Here is an 18488-nt window from a genome sequence, read left to right on the forward strand (position 1 = left end):
ATGGCAATTAATCCCTATATATATGGTTTAAGAGTACTATTCATATGGTTTAAGACACTTCTGATATTAAATAAATTCCTCGGACATAGAAAGATTCCTACCAAAAAAGAAAGTAATCATTGAAATTTGTCTATATATGAATTCAGGTTTTGATTAATTATATATATATATATAATCATTGAAATTTGTCTATATATGAATTCAAGTTTTGATCAATTTTATATATATATATATATATATATATATATAAGATATATATATAAGATTATCTTTCTCCTTTCACTTTCAAGTTTAAAAGGTTATTTCTTAGTCTTTCAAATCTACTTAGCTTCGAAAGCCTCCTACTTCTTCCAGTATAGATCATCACCCTCACCTTGTCTAACTAAGAACCTAAGAAGAAAAACATGGCAGGGTCTGATGCAGAACACCAACTCCTGCTTGGCGAACATTCCCAGATCAAACGAGGGGGTTGGATTACCTTCCCTTTCATCACAGGTTCTCTCTCTCTCTCTCTCTCTCTCTCTCTCTCTCTCTCTCTCTCTCTCTCTCTCTCTCTCTCTACTGTATATATACATGTTTAATTTGTGGCTTTGTGTATATGTACTGGGTATGTATAGTTGGGATGATGGGTATGACGCTGGCATCGGGGGGGTGGTCGTCAAACCTGGTAGTCTATCTGATCGAAGAGTTCAACGTGAAGAGCGTCGACGCCGCCCAAATCTCCAACATCGTCAACGGCTGCTCTAGTCTCCTCCCCATCGCCGGGGCCATCCTCGCGGACTCCTTCTTTGGCTGCTTCTCCGTCATCACCTTCTCTTCCATTGTCTCTCTTCTGGTACTACTGTTAATTCATCTTGAATTATTTTCCTTTTTCTTTTTTGGGTAAGAGTACTGTTAATTCATCACAATAGTTATTCTAGGAATTGGATCCTCCCCCGTGCGGGAGAGATGCACATTCAACAGTTGGAAATTCCTTGGGATATAATTAGGTACGGGCGTGCTTGCCTGGGGTACAGACATCGAATGTGCTTGGGCTCCCCAGAGGATCTGTCTGTAATTTTAGGGGTGTCAATTGATCATGCTTGAGTCGCTTGATAGGCTTCATTAATTTCACCTCCTGCATTATGATCATTCGTTTAACTAATCAGGCTTATATTGGATGGGCATGATCTTGTTTATAATCAATCAATCGATCAGAAGTGGGTTCTAATCAGGCTAACCAAGCTTTAGACAAGCCATGTCTAAAATTGATCTCTAAAGTAGGGGAAACCAATAAAATGGGCCTTGGGTCTTAAAAATTCTTAGAATGGCCTATTAAGTTGAGGGCATCAGATTTCCTTTAAAAACCTATATTTCGTTATCTATAGTGGTTGAAGACAAGAGTATATTGAATAAGGGGGTGTCAACTGATTGAGCTAAATAGTCGAACAAAGCTAGAATTGACATCCCTGGCTATTCAACTCTCAATTATGGGAAAGGAAACTCTAACTGAAAGCGTGGCCTACCTTAGCACTCTCATGTTTCAATCTCTCTCCCCCATGTGAAAATACATCTCTACCCCGGCTTAGGAAAGAAAGAGAAAGATCTAGATATTCTCATGAGCATCGATCACTCAGGTCTGTCCATAGCTACTTGGGTGATTGACACATGTCCAAATGGTAATCCAAGAGTTATGCTTCTACCGACTAGAACAGAGGCACCGCACTGAGAGCTATTGAATCACTGCTTAAACACATGTCAATCGCCCAAATAGGTATGAGTAGAACCTGGGTGATCAACGCTCAAGGGAAGACCCCCAATCCGAAAGAGAGACATAGGGAGCTATGGCCCAAGACCCACGCCCGGACTCCTCTATGGAAGCTTTCTTTCCTTAAAATAATAAATAAATGATTGACCATATGTATGGACCAATGTTCTTGCAGGGTATATTTCTGTTTACTTTAACGGCAACGCTACAATCCCTTAGGCCTTCACAGGGAGAAACGCCGTCAAAGCTTCAACTAGGGGTTCTATACAGTGCCTTAACGCTGGGGTCCATAGGGAGTGGTGGCAGGGGCTTCACCATAGCAACAATGGGTGCCAATCAGTTGACCAAGTCAACGGATCAGGAGGTCTTCTTCAACTGGTTTTTCTTCACACTCTACGTCGCTTCCGTCATCAACTTCACAGCCACCGTCTATATAGAGGACAACATTGGGTGGGGTTGTGGGCTTGGGTTATCCGTCGCCATTAATACCGTCGGCTTGGCAGTTTTCTTGGCCGGAAAACGCTACTATCGTAGTGTGAAGCCAAAGGGAAGCCCTTTCATAAGCTTAGCTCGGGTGGTGGTCGCCACCATTCGCAAGTGGAAAGTAGTATTGGTGTCTTCCAAAAACCAGCATAGCCAAGATGATTCTTATTACTATGGCAGAAGTAATCAGGTTGCAGGGTTGCCTTCTTCAGCTCTCACCCCAAGCTTCAGGTATCAATTTTCTCTTCTGAAATCAAAGGTCAATTCCTTCAAAGCTTAACCTCTAACAAAAAGGAGGAATTGACATTTTGAAAAACACAAAATCATTGGGATATGTGTGGAAATTGGAAAACGGATGTGTGGAAAATGGATGGTACGTCCCCGATGATCTGTGAATATGGAATGTATTAAATGAAGCTATATCCATGGACCAGGGGCGATCCACCAAAACATTCTTGTCCTACCATTGAACCACACACTTGGTGCCAGGCCAATTTAGAATGAGGGCACCTCACAATGTCCCAAGCCGATCTAGTAAAGAAGATTCGTAAAAGGGAACTACAGTTCCTAATGATGGTAAAAGGGAACTGCAGTTCCTAATGATGGCATCATCTTCAACCTCATCACGATGCCGAATACTTTCTAGCTATCCCTAGGCATGTGATTCTCTCGTCATCTAGGATGGACTAAACTTTAGTCAATCTATCAGAGTCCGCATCATATCTGATTTAGTTCTCATTTTTCTGTAGTAACTTGATGAATGTATGGTTCAGCACGAGCCCAATACTTAAGCATCGTCCTCCATACTTAGAAACAGTTTTGAACTGAGTGTATTGTCCAATTAGAATCCATCTTCAAGTATCTATGTGGGATCTATTTCACACATAAAGAATTTTTCTTGTCCGCCACCCACCTAACTTGTTTAAAGATGTTAAAATATTCATGTTTTTGACACACTTAACACCCAATCTTCCCCACCCTTTGGGTTTACAAATGGAATCCCAAGTAACAAATGAAACTTGGCTGTTGACCAGTTGCTGTTAAAGAAATAGAATCTCCAAGGGTATTTAAAAATACTAAAATCTAGGCAAGTATTTATGAACCAAAAGGAAAAAGTGGATTATCCTATTTCTTAGGGAGTGATTATGTCTACAATTGGGATAGCAACCAATTTTTTTGCCCAAGTAACATAAGTAGATTTTTCTTTCCAATTTAGGACCATAGACAAAAGGTTGGAAAATTGTTCCATCATACATTAATTTATTAATATGATACCATTATGATGGTCATTCCAATCAAACTAAGAGAATATGCATTTTTGGTGTAGATTCTTGGACCGTGCAGCTTTGAAAACGGAAGGTGACACTAAACCGGACGGCTCAATCGCAAAATCATGGAGGCTATGCACAGTGGAGGAAGTCGAAGACCTCAAGACCCTACTCCGACTCTTCCCTCTCTGGTCCGCCAGCATCTTCTTGAGCATCACGATCGGAATCCAGATCAGCCTCACGATCCTCCAAGCTCTAACCATGGACCGCCACCTTGGGCCCCACTTCCAAATCCCTGCTAGCTCCTTCTACGTCTTTGGTCTTCTATCCACGGCAATCTTCATCTGTGTCATTGATCGTTTCCTCCCCTCCACGTGGCGCAAGTTGACCGGTCTTTCACTGACCCCACTTCAACGAATAGGGCTCGGCCACGTTCTCAACATCGTGGCCATGGCAGCGTCTGCCCTCGTGGAGTCAAGACGGCTTCAGTTTCTGCCGATGTCAGCATTGTGGTTGGCAGTGCCTCTTATCATCGTCGGCGCCGGCGAAGCCTTACACTTCCCAGGACAGGTGTCTTTATATTATGAAGAATTTCCAGTGTCACTGCGGAACACGGCAACGGCTATGGTCGCGTTGCACATTGGGATTGGGTTTTATCTAACTACGGCATTGATCGATTTGGTACGGAGGGTCACCGCTTGGTTACCGGATAATATCAACCAAGGGAGGATAGATAACGTGTTCTGGATGATGGTGGTGATAGGAATGGCTAACTTTGGCTATTACCTAATGTGTGCCAGGAGGTACGAATACCAAAATGCTGGCAAGTGGGACGCCACCACTTCTAGCTCAGAGTCTCATGAGGACCAAGACTGATGGTGGTGATGCGTCTTCGTTTGGTCTCTTATCTTAGTGAGATCTAAAGATGTGGATCGACTGTAATCTGATAGTGTAAATTCACTTGTAACCCTTCTCCATGTGTTCATTATGTGATCATTTTTTTTCTTTCTAATAAAAATAGATTTATTCAGAAGAACAGAAATACCAAATATTAATCTTACATCTAAGGATCAAAAATGGATTAAACTATCATGCCCATCATAAATAGAACCTTACTTGTTAAAAAGTCTGCAAAACTATATAACTACTTAAAAATAAAAGATTATTTCTTTTATTTCAACGAAATAAAAAAAAAAAAAAAATTACAACACCCCTCTCTGAACTTTGGTTACTAATCAATGCCATTTTCGGTACTTTTTAAAATAATAAAGATATTTTTTTATTAATTTAAAAAATATCAAATCCATCTATACCGTTAATCATCATTGTTAAGGGAAAAAAATCGTCTGCAATTCCGATCTCGTACAATTCCTTGCAATACCACCTTCAGGGGTGACACGTGTATTGATACTAATGCAATGGTCCAGATCTGATTTAAATGTCTCTTCACTGATTTAATGTTTTATTAGTTGTACCAGATCTAGACCATTGTATTGGTATCAATACACGTGTCACCGCCTGAAGGTGGTATTGCATGAAATTGTACGAGATCGGAATTACAGACGATTTCAACCCCACTGTTAAGTGATAAAATAACTGTAAATACTAAAACACCCTGATTTAACCACCTTACCTTACCCATTCTTCTAAACCAAAACCTACAACTATTGGTTCTTCAGCCTCCGGCGAGGGTTCGTGGGCACCCCTCTCCTCCGGCGAAGGTTTGCGGCTACCTATTCCCTCCGACGAAGGTTTGCGGCTACCTATTCCCTCCGACGAAGGTAATCAATCAGTTAAGTCCCGATATCCTGTGGTTATGTCGAACCCTAACCCCAACGGATCATGGAACAACAAAAGAGTGGTCCAAGCTCATGTCAAAGCCGGAGGCTTCCTCCTGCCATAAGGGTAGAGAGTAGAGTGAAAGAGTAAAAAGAGAGTCTTGAGTCTGAGACTCTGAGTTTCCAATTTCAGAAATAAGTAGATACAGGAGGGAGCATCAAAAGATCCGTCCACAAAAACAGAAGGAGAAAAGGGGAAGTTAATAAAGAACTTACCAAATAAATTTTTCTTCCTTTACTACCCGATCAGAGGAGCTCCTTAGTTGATTCCAGGTCGTCCTTTAAAAACGTTAGGGGAATCAGATTGTCCTCAGGTATGGGGTCTTTGATGTCCCTGAGCTCTTCGAACATGGGCAATAAAAGCTTCAAACGCCTTGCCAGGTTGCTAAACTGCTTCTTGATGGCACTTCTGTAGTCGAAGATGGAAGAGATCTCATTAACGATGTCAATCAGCTTCTGAATCACCACCACCCCCTTCTCTTCTTCCATGGCTTGAGCTGAAATTGCAGTTTGTCTCTCTAATCTCCACTATCTAACCTAGGATTTACAGAAAACAAGAAGCAGAGAAATCGGGATTCGAGCGGAATAAGGCGGAGAGGGCAAATAGCTATGGCAGAGGGAGGTAGGTAGGTCAGTTGAGAGGTAAAGGGTCAGGGCAGCGGCTTCTCTTCTTCTTCTTTATCGTCGTCGTCGCCGTCGTCTCCATATCAAAAATCAAAAATCAAAAAGGAAAACCAGGAAATGAAAGAGGACACAGAGTCCCTGTAGTCTGGAGTCTGGAATGCATCCGCACTTCACGCGCAGAGACTTTTCCTTTCTGGCGCGGCTGACGGACGATGGTGATATTCCGATAGGTAGCCGTGAACCTTTGCCGGAGGGGAGGGTTGCCCACGAAACCATGTCGGAGGCGGCAGAATCGATAGTTGCAGGTTTTGGTTTCGAGGGAAGGGCAAGGGTACGGTGGTCAAATCACCTTATGGGTGTTTTGAGTATTTAATGAAATAACAAACAGTTATTTCATCACATAACCGAAAAAAATTAATGGTAGAGAAGAATTTGGTATTTTTAAAATTAATAAGGGATAGGTATGTCACCGATATCAAGTATACTAGCGGATAGTATCAATAGGAACATATGATGAAATATCATTCAAGAAAGATATGGAGATCATTTCAGAAAAAGGAAAGAGAGAGATAAACACAATAAGTGTTAACATACTTGATATCGGTGATATATCTAACCTTTTCCTTTTTTAAATTAATAAGAGAGGACTTTGTTATTTCTAAAAGTACAGAAAATGACACTAATTAATGATCAAGAGTAAAGGGGGTGGCATTGCAAATTTAAAAAAAATATATATATATCAAACAGCTATATATATCCACCCACATGCACAGATTCTATAAATATAAGATCCTAGAAATCAATTAAGGCAACATTAGAAGCTATAAAGATTCACCGCTCTCTATTTTTTCTAACCTAAACTTTAAATGGATAATTAATCATGTAATTTTTCAACAATATATTTGGAATGGGGGAGGGTGCGTACTGCGTATGTAAAGGCATGAAAGCAACACAAACAATCTATATGCAATGCTGCTGCTGCTTGTCAAACTCTTGGGATTTCAATCCTCTCAGCACCATTGAGGAGAGAGACACACACAAAACCCTCACTGGTAATCTAAGCGCAGTGTTCGCCCGCCCTTCGCGTCTCCGGCCAGTACACAGAAAAAATGAGCAGTTGCAGGTTTCTGGTCATCAATGGCGTTGTCTCTCCTACTTCCGACGTTCCTCCAGTCTCTTCCTTCCTCGAAAACCATCCAGGTGATATTTGGATTTGATTTTCTGAATTTCTTATATTTATTGATGGGCATCGTCTCTGTAATCTCACAATAACTAAAATCAATTCAAACCAGGTGCCTATACGACATCTCGCACGCACAACAATGGATCATTTCTATTGTTTTGGGAAAGACACTTGCGCAGACTTGCAGATTCCGCTAGAATTCTCTATGAATCGAGACCAGAGCTCCTGTTCGGACAGCAAATTACTAAGTTCCCCAAGTCACCGTCGTTGTCTTCATTATCGGAATCCCTAATTCCGTCGCTTGTTAATAATTCGTTGAGCAAAGCAATGTCGATAGCATTGAATGAAAAGAAGAACGGAGAGGAACTGGCAATCACTGCTCTTGTGAGCGGGAATTCAAACAATTGCGATGTAGATGAAGTTGATGAGGAAGAGAGGGCTCTTAGGGTTCTTGATGTGTACGTGCATATAGGAATTTACATTCCGCCTGCGTTTGGTGATGGAGAAAACGGTGCTCGGTTGGCCGTCGTTGGTCGTGGAAGGGACGTAGCCAGAGCGAAGTTTTCGGACTGGGTAAAGTGAGTCTGTGCATTAGGCCATGAGGATGGTTGTGTTTTTTGCAAATTTTGATTTCGTCAAAGAAAATTCTTTTGTAAGCAGGCTTAGAAAGCGTTTGGAGAAGCTGCGACCTCCGTTGGTTACTGAGCTTTTGTTGTCAAATGATGGTGACCGGATACTAGAGGGATGCGTCACGAACTTCTTCGTTGTGTGTCGCAGGGTGGGTTCATTGTTTAACTTTTTGGCTAGTTTTGGCACAATCATTATTGGCCCCGAATTGCGCCTCTAGGCATCAGATAGTTCTTCATTGGTGTTGGACTTGTAGGCCTGCATGTGATTAGAATGTAGACACTCAATTTTTCTTCCAGCATCGGTTAGTTCTTTCAGCAGATGTGATGTGATTTCGTTCTGTAATCTAGCTTGAGTAACTGGGTTGCATTTGACTTGGCCTGAATCTGTAAGGTTTTCTTGATAAGGCTAAAATGACCATGGTAGAAGTAGTGAGGAAAGATATATATAGTTTAGGCCTTGTCTCAAATATGACCTCGAATAGATCTAATTGGAGGACAATAATCCATATAGCCGGACCCCATTTTAGATAAGTATTTACCATTTTGTTGTGTTGTGTTCTTTTCCTTTTAGGTCTACTTATCTTTTGCTGTCCTAATTCAGATCCATTTAGCCAACCCCTTCCACTTGGGATAAGGCTGAGTTGTTGTTGTTCGTGTTCGTGTTCGTGTTCGTGTTTGTGTTCGTGTTCGTGTTCGTGTTCGTGTTCGTGCTGAAAATATTGGCATGCTTGTCGATATCTGCCCAGCAGAATTCACCCAAATATATATAGATATATATATATATATATATATATTGGCATGCTTGGACTACTTGGAAACGTTATCCCATAATTTGGTATTTCAGCCTAGTAAGGCCAGTTTGTAGGCAATATAGAGGATCATATTCAGGTGACCAGTAGGCATTGCAAGGTCATAACTTGTTCAGTTTCCCCAGATAATGACTCCAGCAGATGTGTTGCATATTTGCATTCAAGAACTGAATTGAACAACCAAAATTATTCTTTTCATAAGTAATTATGCATGCAACCATTCATTTAGTATACTTTTGAATGAAATGATGCCTCTTCTTCATTTCCATATTGGGTCTAATCACTGAAGTTTATTTCACATTCCCATGTTATATGACTTGCCGCCATATTTATGTAATGTATAATAGTCATGGTTTGGCTTATTCTATCTCTGTGCACACCTGTCTGTGGTTATTGTAATTTATTCTCGAAGAGATTCTTCATGTGAGCTGGCATTGGTGATCTCACTGGGTTTTCATGTTAGAACGAGCTTTCAGATGAATCATAACAAGTCATGGTTTAACTGCACAACTGTACTATAAATTTTAGGTTAATGCTTTCATGGATATACTTAAATAAATTCTTTTAAACTTTATGTGACCAGGAGAGCAATGGATCTGCGGGGGAAATCCTGGGTGATCACAGAAGTACGTGTTCTTTTGAAGTGCAGACTGCTCCTATCAATGATGGTCTACTTCCAGGTGTTATACGAAAAATAATCATAGAGTAAGTTACTTGTTATGTTGCGACTTTTCTTTTAAACATTTTTTGTTTATTGTCCTTTGGCATTTGCAGATCCAAGTCCCTATTAAGAAAATCTTGGGTTTCCCTATTTATTTGAAAGGCTACAAATGAGTGTTCACTTCCTTTTTCTAATTTTTTCCCCCTCGTGTGAGGGAACTCTAAGCTTCTCTTTTGTGATTATGACTGATATATGGCATCCCTGTCCAAAGTCCATTAGTTGACAAGTGTTTATATTCATTTAAAGAGTAGTAAAAATGGGGAAGAGTTCTCTGTCCTAGAGCGTGGCTCTTGCACCAGCGTGGAGGGCAATGGGAGCACACCTGGAAGCATCAACAGGGTGGGCATTTCCAACTTTCATGGGGGCAGGGCAGTCATTTCACCTGCCTCTGTGTCTGGGCGCAGCCCCTACACATCTGGACAGAGTCCTTTTTTCCAATAAAAATATAGTGAACTGTTCAGAAAGAGTACCATTGTATTATGATGATTTTTCTTCTGGGTCTCTCCAAAATGAGTGTTTTGTTGTCTTTTGTCATCTCAGATAAAATCGAAACTCCCTCCCTGTCAATATGACCGTTAAATGGGATCAAGATACCCCAAGGGGGTTGCTCAGTTGGCAAAAACCAACACCTCAAAATTAAGAGGTCACGAGTTCAACTCTCCTTGGGGCCTAAGTATCAAAAAAGAAAAGAAAAAGATACAAGTACACATGGTGTCATGCTATCCCTTCATATAATACAGCAGTTTTTTTTATTTGGTGCTTGAAATGGGGGTTTTTGTGCTGAAAACATTGTTACTGTGGATGAACTTCAGATTTTATGGTACTTTAATGGTTCACCATTGTGTTGGTTCGCTTTAGCTGTAATCATGAGAAGGGAAATAGTTTAGCTAGAGGAACAGGTGGAATGGTTATTCTAAATATGTCTTCCTAATGTAACATCTAGAAAGCCATATAGCTTGTGAAGAAGCTTGTAAAGTATAAGAAAAGGGGTTTGGGGAAAAAAAAATCAAAATGCTTGATACTTTGATGGCTAAAAAATTGGAAAGGAAAAAAGAAAAACTTGAGACCTTGATGTTTGTATTAGAGAGGGAAAATCCACTTCATTAAAACTTTCATATGTGATATTATTAGGGAGAAAATACGCTCTGGTGATCCATATGGTGAAGTGCACAATGAAACTTGACATGTGGTATCTAATGAATGGTCCAGAAATATCATCACTCCATGTGGCTGAAATTGGAGAGGATACCAGGTGGAACCCGTTACAATAATATTTGTACATAGGCTTTTGCTTATTTGTCTACCACTCCATGCCTTGGAAGTTCTCTCAAATTTGGTGATTTGATACTTCTGTTCCTCCTGCTTTGCTTCATTTCCTCCTCTGATTTGTTGGTTTTGATCCTCTAAAACATGAGATATGCGGTGAACTGTGGAGGGTTCCAGGCACAAGATGCTCCTCCAATGGAATGTTCACTGATATTTAGTCAATTATGTCAGGGAAATCTGCTCTGCTCTTCAAACCCTGCAGCAGACAGAAAAGTCTAGACCTCTAGTTTCTCTAGATAACCTAGACTAGTCGAAATTTATTTATTTATTATTTATTAATTTCTTTCTTGATGGTGAATGTGTAACTGTTTTAAGCTTTGTGTAGGGTATGTTCAAGAAGAGGAATCCCATTTCGAGAAGTGGCTCCCTCATGGTCAAATCGTAAGCTTTGGGAAGAGGCTTTCATTACAAGTAATCTCTCCCTCTTTGTGTGTGTGTGTGTGTCCATCTTTTGACTCCACTTAAAGAGGATTGAGTCATTGGGATTAACTCTCGCAGAGGCTTATTTTCATTTTCTTTTTAAAGTGAACCACAAATACATTAGAACAAAAAATTAAGATCAGGTAAAAATATCATTCAACTGTAATAACTGAGCATCTTGAACAATTATGACCTAAGACCCTCATCTGCTCTTCTGTAATTCCACTATTCTGAGAAAACTTTATCCATTTTATCGTTTAGCTAGTAAACCAATTTGATTTCAAATTATCTATTATTGGAGAATATTACCTTGTTGAATATTCATTATGAGAGGCCCGACTGACTTTTATGGACCTAAGTCTGAGGATCCTCACATGAACTGTTGTAATAGTAATTTGAGAGCCTTAAACCATCACAGATGTACGTTTTGCCCATGATAACTTGCGAAAGTCCAAATAATGCATGTTCCTTGTACTCCTGCATTTGCTATAACTGTGTTGGTTCTAATTTTTAATAGTAGAAAAGCTTTTTAATTTGTGAAAGAGGGTAAGGTGGAAGATCAAGTTAAATGCTTTGTCACTTGAATCACAATGAGTAAAATGAACACTATGAACACTTGTTTTGCTACATTATACATTATTGAAAAAATTTATTCTTCATGGAAGTATGATATGAGGAAAATTTCTTCTTGATTCCAAAATAATAGTAATATATTCAAAAGCTAGGGCAGCAGTTCAGTCGAACTTTGTCACTTTAATAAGTTGCAGTGTATTTGACTGGGGGACTCCTATCAGTCACCTAATTATGTCATCAGTTAACTTTATCCAATGGTTTGGAGTGCCACTACTGTTGCATGAGACATGTAGCAATATCTTCTTATCATTGACCTTGATACATGTTTGCATGAACAATGGACGGTTGTTACATAGTGCAAACACAAACAATCAAGCAGACATATATATATATATATGAGAAAAATGTAATTGTATTGCAGGTAGCTTGAGACTTGTGCAGCATGTGCAGACAATTTGTGCTCCCAGCTCATGGGAATTATTAGAATCACAAACCTGGAAGGAGTTGGCATGGGAGGAGAAGCGGTTTGAGGTGTGTGACCTTGTGTTTATTTATTTTGCTGATGGAATAACAGTCAGAGGCCAATGAACTACTTTTAACTTTGAAATTCTCTCACCATCTTCTCCATTTGAATGAAAGTAGGAGACTCCTGGGGTAATCACTGCAGAAATACAGGTAAGCAATTAGTAACTCTACTTCTTGATTATTAAAAAGGATGAAGCCAATGTGGTCTTTGTATTCAAAACTTACGAATACCATCATGTTGCTTCCAAGATTACCATATTGTGAGAGTTCCTGCTCGAAGTGCCTTTTATCGTCTGAACAGATGATTGGATTTTGTCATGTTTGCAGGGAGAGTTAATGGGATTAGCGGGAACTGAAGGATACCCAACAAGTAAATTCATCTGATGTACCAAGAATTCTTGCATTTCACTACTTAGTTGGGTAGTGAGGGGCTGAATCCGCTGCTGTTGCCATGGATTCAACCCTAAGAACCCAGAGTTTTGAGTTTGTTTGTTTGTCATTATAGGTTGAAGTCTCTAATTCTATAGCAGGGAGTCTGTTTTTCTTGGTTTTGAATAGGTGATCTTCCTTTACCAAAAAAAATAAGAATAGGTGATCTTCAAGGTTGCAGGAAAAAAAGGTGAAATGTATTTTATTACATTTTAACTAGGCTGTGTCGAGTACTTGAATTGTTGATTTAAGATTGAATTATTTTTCTTGCATTTTTTGGTACACTTTCTTACAAATATTATTTATGTAAATTTTAGTCATTAGGCTATGTTTGGGTAACACTTCTGTTCTGCGGGAGTGTTTTATGAGCTGGAATGTTTTTTTTTTTACTTTTTCCTTTTCTTGAGAAACATTTCTGTGGGAGTGAAAAATGTTTGGTTATGGGGCACAAAAAGTGTTTCTAAATCAGAAAAGAAATAGAAACGCATTTGGACGATACTCAACACTCTTGACACTTCAGCACTCAATTTCAACATCGATTCAGGGATTTAAGTAGGATTTTAGGAAATCGTTATAAAATTACATCAAAAATATTGTCCATGTGGCAAGTTCTAAACATCAAGTAATTAAAAAAATGTTATAATCACTACCATTTTTTTCTCGAACAGTTTAAATTCTAATTACTTCAGTAATGCTATATAAATAACCATGATTGAGAACAGTTATGTAACCGGATAAAATATTAAGTAGAGTGTGAGACTCAAGTCTCCTTTTACACCTAGACACAACAGGTGTGAAAATATCATATTGCCCCATGCAAATCTCCTTTTAATAGAACCGGATAAAATATTAAGTAGAGTGTGAGACTCAAATCTCCTTTTACGCCTAGACACAATAGGTGTGAAAAGATCATACTGTCCCTTGTTGAAGATGCTTGCACATATCTTCCCACTGGCTACGTCTGCTGACGTGTACCTACATTACTGAGTAGTGGATTGCCCTGAGAAACCCATTTTCCTTAATGAAGAATGTCAATGGTTGAACAGTTCCATTGTAGCCTGGAGCCTATCTTTCTCTGCATCTGTAAGTTTGCAAATGATACCACTCTCCTTTAAATGGTGTCAAGAAGCCAGGTATATTTAGATACCCTGAGCCGGTATTAGTCTATCATATAATTGTGCATAAAAAATAAAAATAAAAACACTGACAAATTGACTATCATGGTCAAAGAATGCCTTTATATTACTTTGGAACATTTGAGGATAATCAAATTTGGATTCGCTAGTACCGAAGTTGAATCATTCACATAATCAATTTATATATTTCATGTCGAACAAGCATATACACATCATATTTTGGGTTGGTTAGACTACAGTTATGAACATTAATGCTTTTTTTTTTTTTTTAATCCTAAAAAACAACAACAAACCAAGCATTTTCCCATATAAATGGAATCGGCTACATGGATCCCTGAAAGTGGAAGATAAAAAGCAATGGGGAACAGAAAATGAAAAGAACTTAATAATGTCTGTCTACATACCCAACCTAAATCTCATGAATACATGCAGCCCCTATCAATCTACCATCTTTACATAGCTCTCTAGTAAATAGGAATTGTAAGATCAGTATACACATCAACATCATTTCAATTCAATTATCCAACTGAGAATTTATCATTACTGGTCATTACAGCAACATATTCATAGTATCATTAATAGGAACGAAAGCTACTGAAGAACATATAATCATAAATCAAAATACTAAATAAGATAATCATCCACATGGGTTTACACAAAACTCCAACATTACAATCATCAACAAAATGTGCTTTGAGATGGGAGAAAACATATGAATTCAATTTTATAAAGAAACCAACACAATACACATCATCAGTCAAGCATTCTCAGAAGCACTTTCTTTCTTTCTGGAGGACAATGCATGAAGGCCTCTCTCCAGTTGGGGTCATCCATAATCCGCTTTGCTACCTTTATATACATATCATCCCCAATCTCAGTGAGATTGCTCAGCACGTCCATACATTTACCGATGGAGTAGGGGTGATCATTCACAGGTTGAGGGGAACATGTAAAGGAGGTACTATTGATCCTCTCAATCCTGGCTCTGTACATGTCAGAAATAGTCTTACAGGCCATTGAGAAGTCTGTGCTCCCACTCCTACTCCTCTTGCCAGTCGGGGTATTATCATGCGTGTAGGATTTAGATTGAGGGTTCTCTTCTGGATCTCCTCCATCAACATCATCCAACCCACCATCAAAAGGCGTTGTAAAACCACTATCATGATCAACATCATGATCATCCTCCTCATCTGTGTTAGGAACATCCTCAACCTGTACAAGTGCATTATCCCCACATCCATTTGTGTCGCCAAATATCACTTGGAGTTCTGGCCACTGAGGAAGGCCAAACCTTCTGAATTTTGCCCAGTTCGGGTTAGCCTAACATTTAAAAGAGTTCATTATCAGAAATAATAACTAAACCTTTCAAATTACAACTGGAGTAAAATGGAGTGGACTCTCTATTTACCTTGATATGCTTATCCCAAACAGCATCATCATCAGCAGTGACAGTCCTGGTCAAAGGATTCCAAGTGAACCCACATGTATCCAACAATTTCTCAAAATTGATGTAATCTTGCTTCAATTTGTTTATCTTGTTCCGGAATTGAACCATGTTATATCTATGACCAGTTTTTGCCTCAAACTTACTCATAATGTTATTCCACCCAGCCTTTTTGAATGTACTGCGTGTCCGGTTGCCCTTCTTCACCTCATCTATCATTAACATAACATATAAATCAACCTCAGACTTTGTCCATTTTGCATTCTCATTGTTGAGTTGTGAGCTGCTAGCCATGTCTTCTGATCCTTCTACCAACCAAGATACTAGGGACAACCCAAAATCAAAAAGTTAATAACTTGACAATTTAAATCATCCAATACAATGGAACACAAGTGAAAATCCTATATATTGGATATCACATTTAAGATGATATTTGAACTAAGAATTTCAACTTGAAGCAAGAACTGGAATAATCTATAACCTGCTCAAGAACACTCCCTATCCACTCTCCCCCATCATCTACCTTTAGGAAAACCCAATTTAATTTGCTTATAGGCATACATAAATCAATCAACTTATGGCACCCAATACAATTTTAAAAACCACAAACATTAACTTAGTTCTCTATACAGAGATAAAGCAAAGATAAATTGAATTAAAAATCTGATCTGATGGTTTCATGGATAACTTCGTCAAAATAATCATAATGTTTCCAACATAAGCTAAATCAGAGTAGAACCAATGTATGACATAAGTTTGAGGTGTTAAAAGAAAAAAGGTCTGAAAATGACATGGATGCAAGCTGCAAGAAAAAATATCAGCATTCAAGGATTAGGGGTAAAAAAGAAGTAACCACAGACCAATTGATTGGTAGGTAAGATTCATATAGTGAGTACCAAGTATAGTTCAGATAAAGCTTGGATGAACTCGTTAACTTAAACTAACATTATATCTCAAACTTCTGAATTGTCAATTTGAATGGACTACACTCTTTGCACTCAGAAATTGAACTGCAGTGGGGCATTTCATTTGTCAGGTTAAAGGATTGTGTAGGGGATAGAGGAGGTGACATACTTCCTACTGACAGACGATTGTCCTGAAAGGCTACCTATGGCTCATGAGAGGAGTTAATGTTCAAAAGAGCAAAGACAACGAGTAGCAAGGAAGCAAGGACTAGTGTCAATAACATGGAGGCTTGATAATTCATTTCTTAAATCAAAGGATTGATTGTTTATTGATGGCAATGGAAATTCCACAAACATCTCAAAATAACATGAGCTTTATCTCCTTTGACGAGAGAACACCTCTGAATACTCTAAAGCTGACATAGAACAAATAGTAAGTGCCTCAAGTTGAGGATTCATCCTCATGAATTCTGAGACTAAAGGGCCAAAGATTTTTATGAGTACTCTGAGCTATCCTTTCTGAAGATTAGCTCATCCTAATCCCAATCCATTCAAGTGTTCCAAGCCTATAATTATATTATAAGCCAATCTTTTGTAACTCTTCAGATAGAATAAAAGGAGTGAAGTCCATTTTAAAATTCAAGATAACATCTTTAAAGGATGATGGACACTAACTAGCATGAATATGTGGTTGTGGGGTCAGTATGGGCCCGTAGGATTAGTCAGGCCAAAGGCTTGGATACCCATCGTTAGCCAAAAAACCTAGCATGAGCACAGGATGCAAGGTAAGAGAAAGGGCATTTCAAAATTCACAATTTAGAAACTAAACTCAGCAGAACTACCACGACCCACTTTCTACAGACTAATGGCAAGAAAAGGGAGCGAACTCAAGCACCAAAAATTTGCCATATGAATGCTGTTGGCAAAGTTGCTGATGAGTTCCTGGAGAAGCGCATTGATAATCACATGCAAGTTGCTGGATACCACATGGATCATCGCAAGGCTTCATCGATACAATGTTGTCCTTGTGATAAAATCCGATGGGAGATGGGATGAGCAGCAAGAAGAGAAATAGAGAAGGGGAAAAGTACACAAACAATCCAAACAGAAAACCAGATACCTTTTGTGGCAGAACAAAATTTCACACAGGGGGGAAAACCCCATTTACCTGCTTACAAATAACACAAACATTCCAAACAGAAAACCCAGTTACCTTCATACAAGAAGATACCCATAAAGAAAGAAAAACTGAGAAGGGGAAAGGAGAAAAAAACATCAACACATGAAGCAAACAACTTAGATCAAAACAGAGAAGAAAACCTAAGGAAACTACAAGCACATTTGTGGAACAAAACCTGCAAATAGGTACAGAATGCTAGCACAATCCTTTGCGTATTTGGAGCCCCTCTGACCAAAGAAGATTAACTGCTAAACAAAACCTTGAAATAGGTAAGAATTGATTCGGTTATAATATTAATTAAAAAAAAATCAGAGTATCAATCCGATGGAAGAAATGGAAAATCTTTTCTTTCTTTTTTTCTTGTTAAAGATGGAAAATCTTAACTCAGACCCATTTATTCCTTTGGGTCTCTGTTGCCCTACAATTTCAATTCCTATACCCTAACTCAGACACGATCGACAGAAAGATTCCAGAGCGGGAGCGAGAGTAGGAGAGGGAGGGAGGGGAGCAAGTTGGGATAAATCAGGCATTTCTGTGATGACAGTTTCAGTTCGTACCCTAACAAGAACAAGGTTAAAGATAGATAGGGGAACCAGACGTGACGCCAGTGGCCGTCGACGGCAACGGCCCGGAGAATAAAGGAGAGAGAGTACCTGCGAGACTTCTTACGACCATCGGATTCGAGCCAAGGATTTTTGGTTCTTGCGTTTTGTTCCTGGAACAAAGAAGCAATGTTTCTGTTTCTTCTTTTTGTATTACATACGTTAGGCTTGCTTTGGGATAACAGGATAAAACGAACCAGACAAATGTGTTTCTTGATCTTTTTTATGCTCTCACGGAACAAAGCAGTGTGGGCATGCAATGGGATCAGCTTTTTTTTTTTTTTTTTTTTTTTTGGGTAAGAAATAGGAGCACTATTAGAATCAATGGTGGAATTTCTGTCTTTTAAGAGGGGTGGGCAGGTCATTTTCACCCCGCTCTGTGTTTGTTCATAGGAACCAACGCTGTCTTTTGGGCTATATTTTCTCAAATTATAGAGTTGCTTCTCAGGAGCGTAATTTCTATATCTATGCGAGACCCAATCAACACATCTCTTATGATTGACTCTACACGAGATAATGAGGTTATCTTACAAAGAGGACGAGAGATTGACACAAGCCGCTACACTCTCATAAAGTAAACATTTTCCTAAATTTATATTTCGTAAAAATGATTTTGAGCTATAAGTGATTTTTATGATTCTGTTCT

General features: G+C 39.0%; 3 protein-coding genes across 5 annotated transcripts; 2 read left to right on the top strand and 1 right to left on the bottom strand.

Moving 5' to 3' along the window:
• Positions 1 to 276: 276 nt before the first annotated feature.
• Positions 277 to 4471, top strand: LOC122057479 (protein NRT1/ PTR FAMILY 2.7-like). Its single transcript, XM_042619591.1, has 4 exons — positions 277 to 495; positions 618 to 835; positions 1923 to 2461; positions 3558 to 4471. The coding sequence occupies exons 1-4, from the start codon at positions 405 to 407 to the stop codon at positions 4372 to 4374; spliced, it is 1665 nt and encodes a 554-aa protein (XP_042475525.1). The 5' UTR covers positions 277 to 404; the 3' UTR covers positions 4375 to 4471.
• A 2288-nt stretch (positions 4472 to 6759) lies between these two features.
• LOC122058379 lies at positions 6760 to 12847 on the top strand. Of its 3 annotated transcripts, XR_006133753.1 has the most exons (9): positions 6761 to 7160; positions 7253 to 7721; positions 7804 to 7921; positions 9165 to 9286; positions 10954 to 11039; positions 12043 to 12152; positions 12264 to 12296; positions 12474 to 12704; positions 12738 to 12847. XR_006133753.1 is itself a non-coding variant. In XM_042621046.1 (8 exons), exons 1-7 carry the CDS (start codon positions 7070 to 7072, stop codon positions 12261 to 12263), a joined length of 999 nt encoding a protein of 332 aa, XP_042476980.1. In that variant the 5' UTR covers positions 6760 to 7069; the 3' UTR covers positions 12264 to 12296; positions 12474 to 12847. The 3 variants fall into 3 exon arrangements, 2 of the variants coding, with proteins under 2 accessions (XP_042476980.1, XP_042476979.1); XM_042621046.1 differs by having other exon boundaries at positions 6760 to 7160; positions 12261 to 12296; positions 12474 to 12847; XM_042621045.1 differs by having other exon boundaries at positions 12474 to 12847.
• A 1470-nt stretch (positions 12848 to 14317) lies between these two features.
• LOC122094682 lies at positions 14318 to 17871 on the bottom strand. Its single transcript, XM_042665270.1, has 4 exons — positions 17798 to 17871; positions 17416 to 17488; positions 15120 to 15478; positions 14318 to 15031 (listed from the first exon to the last, which is right to left on the bottom strand). Exons 3-4 carry the CDS (start codon positions 15447 to 15449, stop codon positions 14465 to 14467), a joined length of 897 nt encoding a protein of 298 aa, XP_042521204.1. The 5' UTR covers positions 15450 to 15478; positions 17416 to 17488; positions 17798 to 17871; the 3' UTR covers positions 14318 to 14464.
• Between the last annotated feature and the right edge of the window lie 617 nt (positions 17872 to 18488).

Source organism: Macadamia integrifolia, chromosome 12 (assembly GCF_013358625.1).
Source record: "Macadamia integrifolia cultivar HAES 741 chromosome 12, SCU_Mint_v3, whole genome shotgun sequence".
NCBI lineage: Eukaryota > Viridiplantae > Streptophyta > Magnoliopsida > Proteales > Proteaceae > Macadamia > Macadamia integrifolia.